The 15,592-nt window shown below is 52.3% G+C and overlaps 1 protein-coding gene across 1 annotated transcript in view; it reads left to right on the forward strand.

Moving 5' to 3' along the window:
* Ccdc180 (coiled-coil domain containing 180) overlaps positions 1 to 15,592 on the forward strand; it is a 59,767-nt gene that overhangs the window by 4,839 nt on the left and 39,336 nt on the right. Inside the window, 12 exon segments of the mRNA XM_076564151.1 lie at positions 1,636 to 1,724; positions 3,487 to 3,596; positions 5,367 to 5,495; positions 5,574 to 5,684; positions 5,787 to 5,882; positions 8,354 to 8,517; positions 9,916 to 10,035; positions 10,560 to 10,639; positions 11,948 to 12,036; positions 12,750 to 12,872; positions 13,740 to 13,913; positions 15,351 to 15,466. Coding sequence (XP_076420266.1) covers positions 1,636 to 1,724; positions 3,487 to 3,596; positions 5,367 to 5,495; positions 5,574 to 5,684; positions 5,787 to 5,882; positions 8,354 to 8,517; positions 9,916 to 10,035; positions 10,560 to 10,639; positions 11,948 to 12,036; positions 12,750 to 12,872; positions 13,740 to 13,913; positions 15,351 to 15,466 — 1,401 coding nt within the window.

Here is a 15,592-nt window from a genome sequence, read left to right on the forward strand (position 1 = left end):
CCCGCAGCCCTTGTCCACCCACCCCAGCTGGCTTTGCTGAGGTCTCCTGGGCACTCTGTCCACTCTAGCCGTGTCCCTGACTGTCCCTGCCCTTTCTCTGCCTCCCCGTCTCTCTCTCTCAGTCAGAGCTCTCACGCCTGCTCAGGCTGTGGGGAAGTTCCTCCAGGGTTGGCAGAGGTCACCTCGGACGGGAGAGCTACAGTGCCATCTTCCTCAAGGCCCTTGAGCAAGTGCTTGAGAATTCCATGAAGAAGTGACAGGGCAGTAAATCTCCCTCAGGCTGGGGGACACCAGCCTACGGTGTGGATGGGTCGGGCAGGGAGACTTAGAGCTCCACTATATAAACCAACTCCTCCAATTCTGGGGGACACGTGGCTGAGAAACCAGAGCTGACAGCAGACCTCATCGTCCTGTGGGCTCCTCTGGAGCTGCTTTGGGCCAGGGACATTTGAAATAACAAGGTCTGAAATACCCTCCCCATGCTGCCTGGCTGCTTGGCCCTCCTCAGCTGCAGTCCAGACCCGAAGTCTTCTCCTAACTGTGGGACTGCATGAGGACTCAATAGAGGACAGCTGGACAAAAGTGCTCGCCTGGGGCCTTGGGGAACAGCAGGGCACTTTGGGTCTCTCTGGTGCTTGCCTCATCGATGGTGCATTCATAGACTTTATCCCAGATTTGATGTCACACTCTTCCTCCGGGTCCTCCCTGATGCGTTAGTTTACTGAGGGATCTCAGCTCACGCTACCTAGATCCAAGCCCTATGGGCCTTGGTGTCATGGAATGGCTCTGGGAGTCCAGCTCTGCTTCAGACAATGGCTCTACATACCCTTCCAGAAAATGGCCTTCCTCCAGCTGCCTCACAGGATGCTGTCTTGGTTGCAGTTTCAGAGGGTTGGAGTCCGTGACCATCATGGTGGAGAACATGGTAGCAGCAGGCAGGCATGGTGCTGGAGCAGTAGCTGAGAGATCACATCTGAGCCAGAAGCATGAGGCAGAGAGAGAGAGAGAGAGAGAGAGAGAGAGAGAGAGAGAGAGAGAGAGAGAGAGAGAGAGAGCGCTAACTGGGAATGGCATGGGCTTTTGAAACCTCAACACACTTATCCCAGTGACACACTTACACACTTACCCCAGTAACACACTTCCTCCAACAAGGCCACACCTCCTAATCCTTTCAAACAATTCCACCAACTGTGGCCCTAACATTCAAATATGTGAGCCTATGGGGGCCATTGTCATTCAAACCACCACAGACCTGCTGAAGGACCAAAAAAGAGTGCGTGCTGAGAACTTTATGCTTTATTGGGCTGTTCACCTTTGTGATCCTTAGTTTCCCAATTTGGAAATGCTGCAACACCTCCTGTCCCCCCTCCCTCTCCCTGACACACACACACACACACACACACACACACACACACACACACACACACACACTGGCCAGGTAAGGGATTTACAGCTTGTGTCTAAAGCAGGAACCTAATTCCATCCAGGGACCCTCAGGGACTATGCTTGGTTGGGAGCCTGGACATTGCCTCCAAGGCTCTCTGGAACAGGAGGAGGCCTGGGCAGTTGCCAATGCCTGGGCTGTCCTGCGTGGGGGTGGGGACAGGCCTTACTCTTCTCCACTTGTTCCCTCAGGGAAAAGGAACAAGCCAGGAGGGAAAAGACGCGTGAGACGGAGGACATGATTGCTGCCCGAGAGGTGCGGGGCCTCATGGACAACATTGGTGAGTCTCCTGCCCTTCAGCCCCAAGGGCAGGCCTGTCCCAGGCAGGAAAGTCTCCAGATGGCAGTGTGTGCTGTGGTTCCATGTGAGAGGCTCCTGCTGCCCTCACTGGGGACCTCTGCTCAGCTTCCCAGAGGATGTCTTTCGGGCACCCCCCGACTGCCACCCCTAGCCCGGGGCTGCCGCACAGTGGGCAGTTCCTAGGAAGGACAGAGCCCACTACTGTGTGTGATTTGGAAGTGCCACTTTCCAAGCCCTGTTTTCCTCCTTCTCGCTGAATGTCCTAGTTTGACATCACCCACACGTGGGTGCCCCGTGTCTTTATTATCAAAAAGTACCCCATGCTCACTGTAGAAAAACAGAAGGCATAACTACCTATCGGCCCTTCTGCTGAGAGCCCCAGCCCCACCACCCCAGAGGGCAGCCAGCTTCCAGCTTCCGGCTTCCTAGACTAACACTGCAAAGCAGAGCAGGTGATGGCAGGTGTGTGTGTGTGTGTGTGTGTGCGTGTGCGTGTGCGTGTGCGTGTGCGTGTGTGTGTGTGTGTGTGTGTGTGTGTGTGTGTGCCGGCTCAAGGCTGAGGGTTCATGTTCCCATCCTGCTCAGCCACCTGTGACTTAGTTCTTTAGCCACCAAGCCAGGGTGTGCACATTACAGAAGGCTAGTAACAGCCCCAGTCTCCTGGGTCCATCCTTGGGTGCAATGGAGTCAGAATGATGCTGCCACGTGGTAAGCGCACTCTAGTGTTGGCTAATATTGCTGCACATGGTCCTTCTCTGGTTCACAATGGGTCATCTTACTGTATCCTTCTTGCTTGTTTCAATTAATTAATTAATTAATTAATTTTTGAGACAGGGTCTCTTTGTTATGTAGCTCTGGCTGTCCTGGAACTCCCTATGTAGATCAGGCTTGCCTCGAACTCACAGAGATCACTTGCCTCTGCCTCCCAAGTGCTGAGATTAAAGGTGCGTGTCACTACTCCTGGCTTTATTTTACCCTATTTCAACTTCACAGTGGCACAAAAGTATGCCCATAAACTATTTCTCTTTTTCACATTCAGTACAGATTTCAGCTCAGGCCACATTTTGTCACAAAGTATTCTGAGTGCATTTAAGGTGAGCTGGACTAAGTTTCGATGCTCAGGAGATTAGGTATAATTAAATATATTTTCAGCTTACAGTATTTTCTCTTCATAATGATTTGACCAGATTGGAACTCCCTTGAATCAGACACATGTGTGTTTGTATCTATAAAGCTTTTGTTGTTGTTGTTGTTGTTGTTGTTGTTGACAGAGTTCCACTAAGCAGGCTAGGCTGGCCTGAAGCTTAAGATCTTCTTGCCTTTTTCACGCTGGGATTGCGGGCATGCGCCATCCACGCTTGGCTAAAATTGTTTAAAGAAAACCATAAACACTATCATTCTATACACACCATTGGAGAATTTTGTCCCAGTAGTTGTCTGTTTACTTATTTATGGTACAGGGGGTGGAACCCAGGGCCTTGAGCATGTAGGCAAGTGCTCAACTGCTGAGCTATATCCCCACCCCCACTGAGGAGTCCTTGCCTGTGAGTCTGAACCTTGTTCCTCACGGCACTCATGGGTCACTTCATCTTTTCTCTGTGTCCTCAAGTCTCTGCCATGCTGGCCTGGCTGTGGGGTCTGCCCTGCGGACTCAGGCCCGCATGCGGATGCTCTCTGCCATGTGGCCTCCCTGGGAGCACCGCTCTCCCGGCAGGCTCATCAGCTCTGTTGTTGCCCTGCAGTTTCTGAAAAGAGGAGCTCCATCACCCTCCAAGCACAAGAAGAATACAAGAAGAAGAAGCACCTGAGTGCCGTGGCGAGCTTCCAGCAGGAGATTGAGCAGATAGGGGTGGTGAGGCCCTGCTCCTCCTCCCTCTGTTCTTGTGGCATGCCCTGGGTGGGGGGAGGTGTGTTTTCATTGTCCCCAGCCTCCCTTCTCCTGCTCCCTGCCTGGGTGGTCCTCAGTGTCTCACCAAAACATAGACGTAGATGGAATCAGAAAGGGCATGTTCAAGGGGCTTGTTACAGGAATGTCCTAAGTGTAGGCTCCCCTAACTCTCAGAAAATCCCTGTAAGTCAGAGGCTATCACCTCATCTTGCAGAGAGGTCCAGACTCTTACCAGGACAGGTATGAAAGGGGCCGAATCAGAGCTATGTTCATCTAGCTCCGAAGCTCAGCCTTTGACTCGCAGCCGTCCTGGTGATGGAGAGGCAGAGGGGTCTAAGGACACACCCCAGACCATTCAGCACTGTGGGATCTGTCTTAGTCCCTTTTCTGTGGCTGTGCTAAAACACATGACCGAAACGTCTTAGCGCCTTAGCGTTGCGGAGGGACATCCCAGCGAGGAAGCAGGGCGGAAAGTGACAGGCATGGTGGCAGGCAGCTGAGAGCTCACCCCTCCACATGCAAGCACAAAGCAGTGAGAGCAGGCAGGAAGGAGGGTGGCATCTTAAAGCCCACACTCACTGACATGATTCCTCCAACAAGGCCACACCTCTTCAGTCTTCACAAACAGCGCCACCCACTGGGGACCAAGTGTTCAAGTGCCTGAGACTCTTGGGGCCAGTCAGACCACCGCAGACTCTTCCATAGTTCCCCACTCTTGGCTCCTGTTCCTCTCTCAACTTCATCTGGAAGGTTCTAAATGAGACCATTATTCCTTCAACACTCCTCTCCGAGATACAAGCCTGCCTCTCCCACTCCCCTCTTCTTTGACTCCCTGTCTTGAATCCCAAGTGCCGGCTGTGTTTCCGAGGCCCTAAGAGCAGACTCCAGCCTTGTCTTTATTATGTCCCAACCAGATGCCAGCCCTGGCCTCACCGCCCCTTCACGTCCATCGGCCTCAATGTTCAGATCCAAAGTAAACGTGGCTTTCTCTCATCCTTTAATTACTGTTCATTGACGACCAGTTAGGGGCTATGAATGAAATGAGGACGTGACCCACCCCTAGGTACAGTTGAGGAGAAGGATTTTATTGTAAATATAGGGGAGAGAGTACAGCCAGAGGCGTCTGGAAGGGTCCAGACTGAACAGGGCTATGAGAGGAAGAGGTTGGTAGGAGAGGAAGAGAGAAAGAGGAGAGAGAGAGTGAAGAGGAGAGAGGACCAAGAGAGGCAGCCACGAGAACCGAGAAAGACGCACCAAGAGGGGACCGGCCCAAATGGCAGGGTCATACAGAAGGAGAAGCCGAGGGAAGGGAAGCAGAGCCCTGGGGCTGGAGAAGTTTAGGGCAGGAGGTGCCGTGAGAAGTGTTGAGAGGAGCCCCAGGTACTGAATGAGCCTGGAGGCCAAGTAGACACCTTGGGATGTTAAGAGGCACCACAGTTAACCGTTTGTCCTGAGTTTCTTTGGGAGCTGATAGGCTAGATCAGACGGCAGCCCCTCCTTCAGCTGCTGAGGACAGCATCAAGGGGCAGCATGCACCACACGGGCACTGCGTCTGGTACGCTGCAAGATGCCCTGGTCGTCTGGGTGGCTTCATCACCAACCCTCAACTCCCCAGGTCCAGATCATGACCCTGCTTGAGACATGATGGGGCCTGGCACCTCGCCCATTACAAGGAGGGCCACCTCCTATCTGGGGCGTCAATGCCCTAACCCTCAGCCTCCTGGCCTGTCGCAGGAGATGGAGCCTCTCATCCTGGAGAAGGGGGAGCTTCTTTTGAAAAAGATGTCCCAGACCGATGAGGGTGTTGATGAGCTCTTCAAGAAAGTCGAAAATGAACCGGACCTTGAAAGCTACACTATTGAGGTAGGGGTTCCCTGGTGGCTGTGGCTGCCCTTCCTGCCTCTCCAGGAACTCCTGGCCTGACACACTTCCCCTATGCAGACCCTGATGGAGCTGTGGGAGAAGGTGGCCGAGAGATTCACGCAGCAGAAGCAGGAGATTAAGAACCTAGACCAAGAGCTGTTGGCCCTGGAGGTCTCTCGAGCCGAGAAGGCGAGTTGGCTTTCTTTAGAAGGGTTTGTGGGGCATCCTTCTTTTTCCTGTCAGTGCTCTAGGAACTGAGAGTCACTCACAGTGATGCCTTCTCCTCTCCAGCTAAAGGATGTGTTGAAGAAATATGTGGACATCATAGAGAAGACCGCCTACCTCCTGAAGCCTGATGTATATCGGCTGATAGATAAAGAAGCCATGGTGAGTGGCGTTCTATGGTGGGGGAGAGCATGCCTTAGGGTATCCTGAGCCTGGTATTCAGGAATGCCTGGTGTCCCTAGGTAACTCAGGTAGGCTTCTTTGGTTGAGAATCAAATCTTTGTAACTGCGTTTTCTTTTTTAGGTTTTATTTATTTTTTTATTATGTATACAATGTTCTGTCTGCATGTATCCCTGCCCAGCAGAAGAGGGCGCCAGATCTCATTACAGATGGTTGTGAGTGGGTGCTGGGCATTGAACTCAGGTCCTCTGGAAGAGCAGTCGGTGCTCTTAACCTCTGAGCCATCTCTCCAGCCCTGCAACTGTATTTTCAATAGCAGCCATTGAGGAGTGTGTTCATGGTTTCCTGTTGTCTACAGCTACATGCCCAGCACTCAGCCATCACTTCCTGGCCCATGTCCCAGCTACTGTGTGTGTGTGTGGTACTGTGGGTTGATGTCTTGGGGCTTCACTGTCCCAGGGCTCCCCACCCTCGGCTGTCGGCTGTTGCAGCTGCTCTGGTTTCCTCCTTCTTCCTGCCTCCCCTAGCGGCTGTGGTGGCTGTGGACGCACCTGCCTCTTGGCTCTGTCTCTTGACTCCCAGTCTCCCCAACTGCTGTCTGTGACAGGAAGTAAGAAATTCAAGGTTATTTATTCGTGATGACTCCGGACTCTTCTGAGCCTTTCCAGGGCTCTCGCTCGGGCTGCTCAGAGGTGCATTTGCAATGGCCTTTGTGCAGCGCTGAGCTCGCCCTGGGTCTTCAATTGGGATGGCAGTTTGTTCCCTGCTGGGACGTGTTTGGTGGGTGACAGCAGGGGCCTTGACAATACCAGTCCTCCTTATTTTAAAATTTTATTCTTAAAGAGATACGTATTTTTAAATTTGTGTGTATGTGCATGTCTCTGTGTGTGTATGTGTGTGTGTCCCTGTGTGTATGTGCTACATGTATGTGAATACTTGTAGAGACCAAAAAAAAAAAAAAAAAAAGGGCACTGGGTCCCTGAAGCCGGAGTTACAGGTGGTTGTGAACCATCCAACATAAGTGCTGGGACCCAAACCGAATCCTCTGGAGGAGCAGTAAACATTCTTTACCACTGAGGCATCTCTCCGGCCTCTAAATTTAATTATTATTATTATTTGCTTATATGTATGTCTGTATAAGGGCTTCAATCCCCTGGAACTGGAGCTACAGACAGTTGTGAACTGCCGTATGGGTGCTGGGAATTGAACTCGGGTCCTCTAGAAGAGCAGCCAGTGCTCTTAACCACAGAACCATCTCTCCAGCCCCCTAAATTTAATTTTAAATTAGCATATAAAATATGCTTTGCTACAGTGTTTAAAACATGATTTGTTTTGTTGATCCTCTCCTACCTGGGTCTCGCCCCCCCCCCCCCCACTGCCTTGCGCACTCCCACCACTCCATTGACCTCCGTTCTGCTTTCCTATCACAGGTTCTGTGACTCCTCCCCCTTTCTTAACACCTCTTTCTCCTCTCACGGTCCTTTTTCCGGTTTCACCATTTGTCCCTACCACTCACACCCACATATGTACATTAAACACAGAGAAATACTAGAAGTTAGGGCCACATATGAGAGAATATGTAATACTCGTCTTTCTGAGTCTGGGTCATCTCACCTCGTGTAGTAATGTCCATCCCGAAGTCTAGGCTTTGTGTGTCTCTGGAGAGCCTCCAGTCTGGATTCTGACTCGGTGCCTGCCGCGCCTCCTTCCTGGCACCCGATCGCCTCACTGCTGCCCACCTGGCACGCGCTCCTCACGCCGGGTGCATTTGTCTCATGCAACTGCAAAGCTCCGCGGCTGTGGCCCTGCCCTCCCAGCACGACTGTGGACCTGCAGGGGGAAGACATACTTGCTTGGGCCCCAGCAACTGCTTGCTGGCGGGAAGCCTCAGGCCCTGCTGAGTTGGGAACAGTGAGGGGAAGCTGCTCTCCTTTTAGCGGTGGGACTGATACAAGGCAAAGCCGGACTCACCCTGTGCAGTAATGGGCTGTCCCTGTCCTGTGCCAGGGACATGCAGATAAGCACTCCTGGCAGGATCAGCGTTGGGTCTGGATTCAGTACCTCTTCAGGTCTGGCTCTCAAAGACATCACGTGTGGCTGAGCTCTGATTTTGGAACAAATTTATACACAGGCAGCAAACAGCCGACTAACTGGAGGGCTAGCTCCGCCATTTTTAAGCAGTGACCCAGTGTACCTACATTTCTGGGTTGGGGTTCCTGCTCTCAGGAACATGATTCAGCCTTCAAAGACGACCCTTGGAGAACGAACAGTGGTTCACAGCTGCTTCCTTATCCATGGCCTCCGGCACTCCTCACATCCCACACAGCCTTGCTTCACTTAGCCCTGCCCACTCCCCACCCCCCCCACCCCCCCCACCCCCGCCCAGTCTTACTGAGCCTTACTCTGGTCGGGGAACTGCCCTGTCTAAAGCTGCACCCACCTCTGACCACAGGCCATGAACCAGGCTCTGCTGGGCAACCGGAGGGCCATCGCCCAGCTGTTGGTCAACCTGACTGAAGCCACCCTGCAGCAGGAGCTTGACAATCGCCACCGCTGGCAGGGCCTGGTGGATGCCTGGAAGGCTCTCAAGAAGGAGGCCCTGCAGCAAAGCTTCAGGTCGGTGGTGGCGCCCTTCCCGTCCGTCTGTCCCTTGGCCTTCCGCACTCCCACCTACAACTCCCGCCCAGCCACCAGGCTGCTTTTTCCTGCTCTCTTCGTCGTTATTTAGAAATGCTAGTGTTTTCTGTGCCCCTGTATTTAAAGTTAGAAGTAGATAAAAGCATCAAAAAAGAAATAAAAGTCACCACTGACCCCTCCTAGAAGGAGAGGAACAGCTAAGACTCGAGCAGTTTTAGACCCACAGAGTCCATGCTGTTTTAGACCTTGTTGTTTCATGAACACTGTTTCCCAACTATTTTCTGAGCTGAGTATGAATTACTGGAAAGTGTTCACGTAATTGTCTGCATATTTCCAGTCTTCTGTATTAGTTACAACCGAGGGTCCTGGGCCTGGAAGGACAGATATCTCTCAGGCGGATACCTCCCACCTTTCAGGAGCACGTGTGTGCTGTGGGATGTCTTTCTGTATGCTATGAATATGAGTTGCTCCCACTGGCAAATAAATAAAGCTGTTTTGGCCTATGGCAAGGCAGCTTAGAGGCAGGCGGGTAATCCAGGCAGAGATACGGAGAGAAGAAAGGAGAGCAGGAGAGATGCCCGGCCGCCACCCAAGGAGCAGCAAGATGCCAGCAGACCGGTAACACCACGGCCATGTGGCAAAACATAGATTAATAGAAATGGGTTAATTTAAGATGAAAGAGCTAGCTAGCAAGAAGCCTGACATAGGCCATATAGTTTGTAACTAATACTAAGCCTCTGAATGATTATTTTATGAACGGCTGCAGGACCATAGGGCCGAGTGGGACCACGGGGCCAGGTGGGACCAGAGAAACTTACCACTCACTGCACAGTGTCCTCTGTGGGAGAAAGGAGGAGGGGAGGACCCACCTCTGCACTGGGTGCTGAGGCTCCACCTTGCCCTTCCATGTGACCTTGATGAAGTCCCCAGGGATGCCGAGCCTGCCTCCTCCACACTGTAGGCACCTTAATAGCCCCGCAGCGGGGTCTCAATGATGACTCAATGAGACACTCTATAAACAGAGCCTGTCTGGGCCCAGGTTTAGGACTGTTACAAAAGTCAATAGAGAGCAGTACTGGTGGCCACAGCTGACTTTCCCTGGACACTTCCCATGATGCAGGGGACATGGGGCTCAGGGCCTTGTCTGACATCTTTCTGGGTCCTCGCAAGTTCCCAATGAGGATGGGTGCCACCTGCCATTAGCTCTGAGTTGTAGTCCAAGGCTCGGAGTGGAAGAGGAACTTGTTCTGGGTCACGGGGTCTGAGGTGGGGTCATTACAGCCTGGGGGGTGTGGGCCGGGGTCATGGGGCTCAGAGTGTTCTTACCTGAGTCTCCTTCCACTTCCCCCCTCTGTGACTCGGGGTCTGGCTGTCCAGTGAGTTCATGGCTAGCAGTAATATCCAGGAGCCCCCGGCTGTGCAGAAGGAGCTGGAGGAAATGCTGAAGAACCAGGAGATCCTTCAAAGAGTGAGGCTGGATCACCTCTGCACCATCTGGTATGGTGTGTAGGAAGGACCTCGGGGATCAGCACCTTTGGGGGTCTGGTAGGGAGGCCATGTGGCCTAGATCTTCCCCTGGAACTCTCCCACACCAGGCCACCTCCTGATGCTGGAGGGCGGGGCTGGCCACCCCAGCCCCCGCTTGGCAAGGAAGGTCATAGTTCATTTGCTGTGGAAAGAGGCTTATACTGGTCCTGCCCAAAGAGCTCACTAGGAAGCAGTGGCCAGGGAGGAGGGAGGAGGAAGGAAGGAGGCTGCTTTGGGCCTCATCCTGAGGCCCTCTGGAGAGCGGGTAGAAGGCCACAACACTGGGAGGCTGCTGTCGCGGGAAGCTCAGGGTCTTTGTGATAGCAACCTTGGGAATAATAGCGGGCCTTTCTCTGCGGCTCGTTGGGGGCACCAGGAGATCCCAGCAGGTTCTTCAGCCCCTTCAGTATTGTACTGACAGGATGTTAACTGTGCTGGCCCCTTTGGCAAGTTCTGTGCGTGCAAGGCTTACCCGTCATCTCTTCTTTCCCCAGTGACCTCCTGCCCCCCAACTATAGCAAAAACCAGCTGACTGAGTGGTATGATACTCTCACATCCCTGAACAAGCAGCTTGGTGAGCAATGTCTGTGAGATTTCCAAAACCTTCCAGAACTCTGTCCAAGTAGTAGCTTCTTATAGTCAGCCCTCCATTCATGTAGCTGAGAAGGCGTGGTAGCCCCTCCATCCAGGGACTTTAGGATGAATGAGCCCTGAAGACCCCTCCTCTGCTCTCTGCCCAGTCCACAGCTCTAGCCATGCTAGCCACAAATTCTGACCCCTGACATCTGACCCCTGACCCAAGACTGGGGATAGAGACATAAAGCCTCTGCTTAACTCTCAGGATGGCGCAATGGCCATGTCCCGAGAGTCTTACAGTTGGAGGTATGGGAATAAAGCCCAATTCTGCTGCATCCTGATGCATGACCATGGGGAAGCCAAGACATCTCATGGCCTCAGTGTCCTCCTCTGTAAAGCAGAGATATGAACAGAACTAATCACGGCCCCTACCTTGTGAATTCATGTCTATTCACAGTTTAGTCCCTAGCTCACAGCAGGACGGCTGAACCGTAAATGGTAACTGTTCAGAAGCCTCCACATTGAGAGTGTCAGGTCACAGCCCATAGCCCAGCTGCCTGGTTTGGAAGTAAGTTCAGGCCGTGGTCACACTTGTTTGTCTGCTCTCCGTAACACAAAGCTGAAATACTGGCTCAGTCGTTTGGTGGAAAAAGGGGGCCAAGCCTTACTTTAGAAAATGTAATCATTTTTCTATCCTTGAGGTTCACCACAAGCCAGGGAGGCCAGTGGCCATACACTAGTCCCTCATGTTACTGTGACACCATGCTTGACGAATAAATGAAGAGAGCAAAGGTCTGTTTCGGCTCAGGGTTCTAGAGGATTTCAAAGGCGTGGCTGAAAGCAAGATGGTGGGAGCCTGTGGTAGAGACCCCACACATCACAGTGGACAGGGCAAGGCTTTAACTGTTAAAGCCCCCCCCCCCCAGTGACCTACTTAGGTCAGCTAGGCTTCACCTCCTAAAGGGTATTATTTCAAAATAATACCACCAGCTGGCAATACACTTCAGATTCAAAACTTCCATGTGCACCTTGGTCTTCGTGTCCCAGAAGACCCTCTGAGCCCGAAGCTTCCGATAGAGATGAACTCCTCAAGTGAGGTCATCCTCTTGGGGTGCTAGGAACTCTCTGAGGAGGGAGACACCAGCCCCTGTCCTGACGAATCTGAGCCGAGCATCCTTCGCTGTGGAAGCTCTTTGCTGAGGGAGAGCTGATGCCCTCTGCAAAGGGAACACCTCTCCTTCCGACTTTCCCCTTCTTCTTGGGAGAGCATCTGACCTTCCACCCATTTTGTTTTCTGCCCCTGGAGACAACTACCACATGGACTGCATGACCCTGGTACGATTCCTGTACGAGAAGATTTGGCAGGATTGCCTGGCCTACGTACAGGATTGCAAGGTAGCCTTCCCTTTCTGTCGGCCTGGGAAGAGGAGCGGTGTACTGGACCTGATGGCCCCTCTCCCGCAGCCCTTTCTGCCTGTCCCTTACCCTTCAGCCTCTACGGAGGCTTTTCTTCCTGTGAGGCACCGGATGCTCACTGGCCATAGGGTATTCTGTTTCCTTCTGCCTGGCTGACCCTGAAGCCTACAGAGCTTAGCTCGGCATTGTTTCCTCTGGAAGCCCCTGTGAAATGGATCTGTGTATTCATAAGCCATCTCTGTCTTTATCCTTGGCTGTGTTCTTCACAGCACTGGGCCTTGACAGAGACAGGGGGCCATATTCTAAGGGCCCACCGCAATGCCCCTTCATAGATAGTGCTGACCCTGGCTCCAGCCCCACCCTTCTCTCTGGTCCGCCTGCCTCTGGGCAGGGTCAAGCAGTGAGTTTGTTCTCAACCTGTCCAGGACAGTGGCAGATTTTCTGGAATCTGGGAAATAGTGTGTCAAATATCCCCTCCTTGGTAAAAGTGTCTGGATGAAAAACCTACAAAAGCCTAGGCATTTTGAAAAGTTCTGAGCCCCAAGAGCCTGGCTAGCCCTGCTCTGCACCCTACCCATCCAGGAGCAGAATGAAGGGGAGTCAGGGTGCCCCTTGCAGCCCTGTGGGGGACGTGAAGCAGCTCGTCGCTAGCCGAGGGCTTCACAGCTCTGCCTTGCTCTCCCACCCTGCAGAAGCAGCTGCTGGACTGGAAAGCTTTCTCCGAAGCAGAAGCAGAGAGCCTGGTGAATCCAACCTTCTTTCTGATGGTGGGGGAGTTCCAGAGCAAGGTGGAGAAGAAGCTGGAGCTCCTGGATGTATGTACAGGGGTGCTGGGGAGTTTCTGGAAACAGGGGCTGAAGCAGAGGCCGTGAGGGACTTACTGGCTGACTCCCCGTGGTCTGCTTAGCTTGCTGTCTTACAGTGCAGGACCACCTGTCCATGGGGTGGTAGCACCATTAACAGTGGCCTGAGCCTGCCCACATCAATGAATCAAGAAAATGCTCAACAGACTTTCCTTTGGGCCCATCTTTTTTTTTTTTTTTTTTTAATGCTGAATGCCGTTTATTGAAGGAGGGAGGAAGTCTTAAATACAGGCTTACAGCACAATGGGAGAACCCCGGATGGCAGAAGTTCGATACCTATGTTTTACAATCTTGCATCTAAGCTGTTAACGCCCATTATGCAGGATACACAGACAAGGAACTTCCCTTAAGCATTGAGGAGTGTGGAACCCGGCAGGGAATTAGCATAGGGAGGATATCAAGGTCAAGGGCAGCAAGCAAGGCAACAGTTACCCAAAACGGGGGCCAGGGCCCTACAGGTCCCCCATTTACTAAAAAAATGAGCTTCTGACTTAGGCTGCATGGGCCATCAGCAGGTCACCTTACCCGTCATGGAGACGCCTGCCCAGGCCACACAGGCGCTCTGTCTTAGGTTGGTGAGCACCCTATGGGCCCATCTTATGGAGGTGTCATGTCAACTGAGAGTCTCGTTCCTCAGATGACTGTAGCGTGTGTCAAGCTGACGCAGAACTAACCAACACAGAACCTAAAGCTGACTTTGAGGGACGGTGTTCAGGTAGTAACTTCTGTCTTGGGAAGCATGGCCCTGTGGACAGGTCGTCCTTGGGGCCTGGGCTGGTCTGCCTTCCGGGTAACCGTCTCTGTGTTCTACCCTGGCAGAGCTCCTTTGAAGCCTTGGCCAAGCAGACAGAATTGCAGAGCGCGGACCTCTTCCGGTACTTCCAGGAGGCTGTGAGGCTGTGGGAGGGGCACCAGAGTGTTCTGTTGTCCCAAGAGCTGGAGCTGGAGAAGAGGATAGAGCAACATCGACAGAAGCACAACCAGGAGAACCAGGTGCCCCCAAACGGGGGCCGTGTGGGGAGCTGTGGGCTGGACCTGGACTGCTGCTGCAGGCTTTCAGATTAACAACAACAAAACAAAACAAACAAACACACAACCCACCATAAACAAAAAAAGTGAAAATAGATCCTAGACTCAAATGTAAAACCCTTAAATTGCAAAATGTGTGTGGATGGAGGCACCAAGGCTTGCCTTGATCTTGGGGGGAAATAGAAGGAGCAAGAAGAAGGATCCTGAACCAGGCCAGAGCTTGTGATAGGTCTTGTGAATCAAGCCTGTTTCTAAGAGTGTGTGTGCACAAGCAATAGAGACAGAAAGACAGACAGACTGACTGAATGGGAAAAAGTCTGGGTCGTTAAAATAATATGACCGGGTGCTGGTGGAATGGTTTGGCAGGTAGACGGGACTGCATGCAGGGCTTCATGACGTGAGTTCAATCCCTGGTTCCCATAAAGTGTCAGGAGGAGGCTTCTTCCAAGAATTGCCCTCTGACCTTCACATGCCTAGAAACACACACACACACACACACACACACACGCACGCACGCACGCACGCACGCACACACACACACAGAAAAACCATAAATTATATTTATATATTTATTAAGTAAATAAATGATAAGAAAGTGAACAAGATGATCAAAGTATAATCATGAGCCATAGCTTACTGCTGGCCAGAGAGAAGTTTTCCCCACAGTGTTAAAAGAAGACCACAGCGTGACAAATCTCCCAAGGACTGCATGTGATAGACAGGTGCCCTGCCCCCACAGTGAACTCCGGAATTACTAATATGCAGTTGTTCGAGTAGGGGAAAAGCAGACCTTTGCCTAATTAAAGACTATGGTGGATCTTTTATGAGAAGTTTCTCAGGGGAAACTGGCTAGGCCCCGCCCCCAACATGACAAGTGAGGTTGCTTTCTTCTGAGGAGGAGGCAGCGTCAGTCGGTGCTCTCAGTCTCTAGGGGAGCAGCTGACAGTGATGCCTGTCACATCCTGAGCTCACCAAGTATCTAACGCTTGAGATCGTATGCCTTTTGAAGTCCCAGTTGTGGAGGTTGCTAACTCGTCTATGCAGTCTGATAAAGTGAGGTATAGGTAGCATTTCAGGGAACCGGCTCCAAGTTGTCACTTACAGATGCCTCAGAAATGTGTAGTGCGGGCTTGACTCTAGGGCCAAGGCCCAAGAGAAATGTCCCTGAAGTGGCTCTTCTGAGGTGGGTCCTTGGGGAGGTGGGTGGGGACAAAAGAAGATCCCAGGAACAGAGCCTGCCAGTGTGTGCTGGAGAGAGCAAGGGCGGTCACAGACCTGGTTCTCCTCTCAGGCTTTCGGCCTACACCTCAGCTCTGGAGAAAGTGGGATCTGCATGTCACTAACATTCTGCCAGCTCTGGACACTCACCCATGCCTCTCTTGTTTTGGGAATGGCTGCCAGACCCAAGAGATCATCCTCGATAAGCTTTTAGACCAACTGAGGCAGCAGAGCCAAGAAGAGACACTGAAGGTGCACCTGGAAAAGGCCAAGATTTTTCTGAAGAACATGAAGTCCAGGTAGGCTGAGCAGACCTCAGAAGACAGGAGGAGATGGCCGGGATTCATAACTAAGGGAACACCTGGTAGCGCAGGAGACCAGAGCTGTGATCAGCAAACTCAGATAAAAAGCCGTGTCCTCAACAC

The sequence above is a fragment of the Peromyscus maniculatus genome, chromosome 2 (assembly GCF_049852395.1).
Source record: "Peromyscus maniculatus bairdii isolate BWxNUB_F1_BW_parent chromosome 2, HU_Pman_BW_mat_3.1, whole genome shotgun sequence".
Taxonomy (NCBI): Eukaryota; Metazoa; Chordata; class Mammalia; order Rodentia; family Cricetidae; genus Peromyscus; species Peromyscus maniculatus.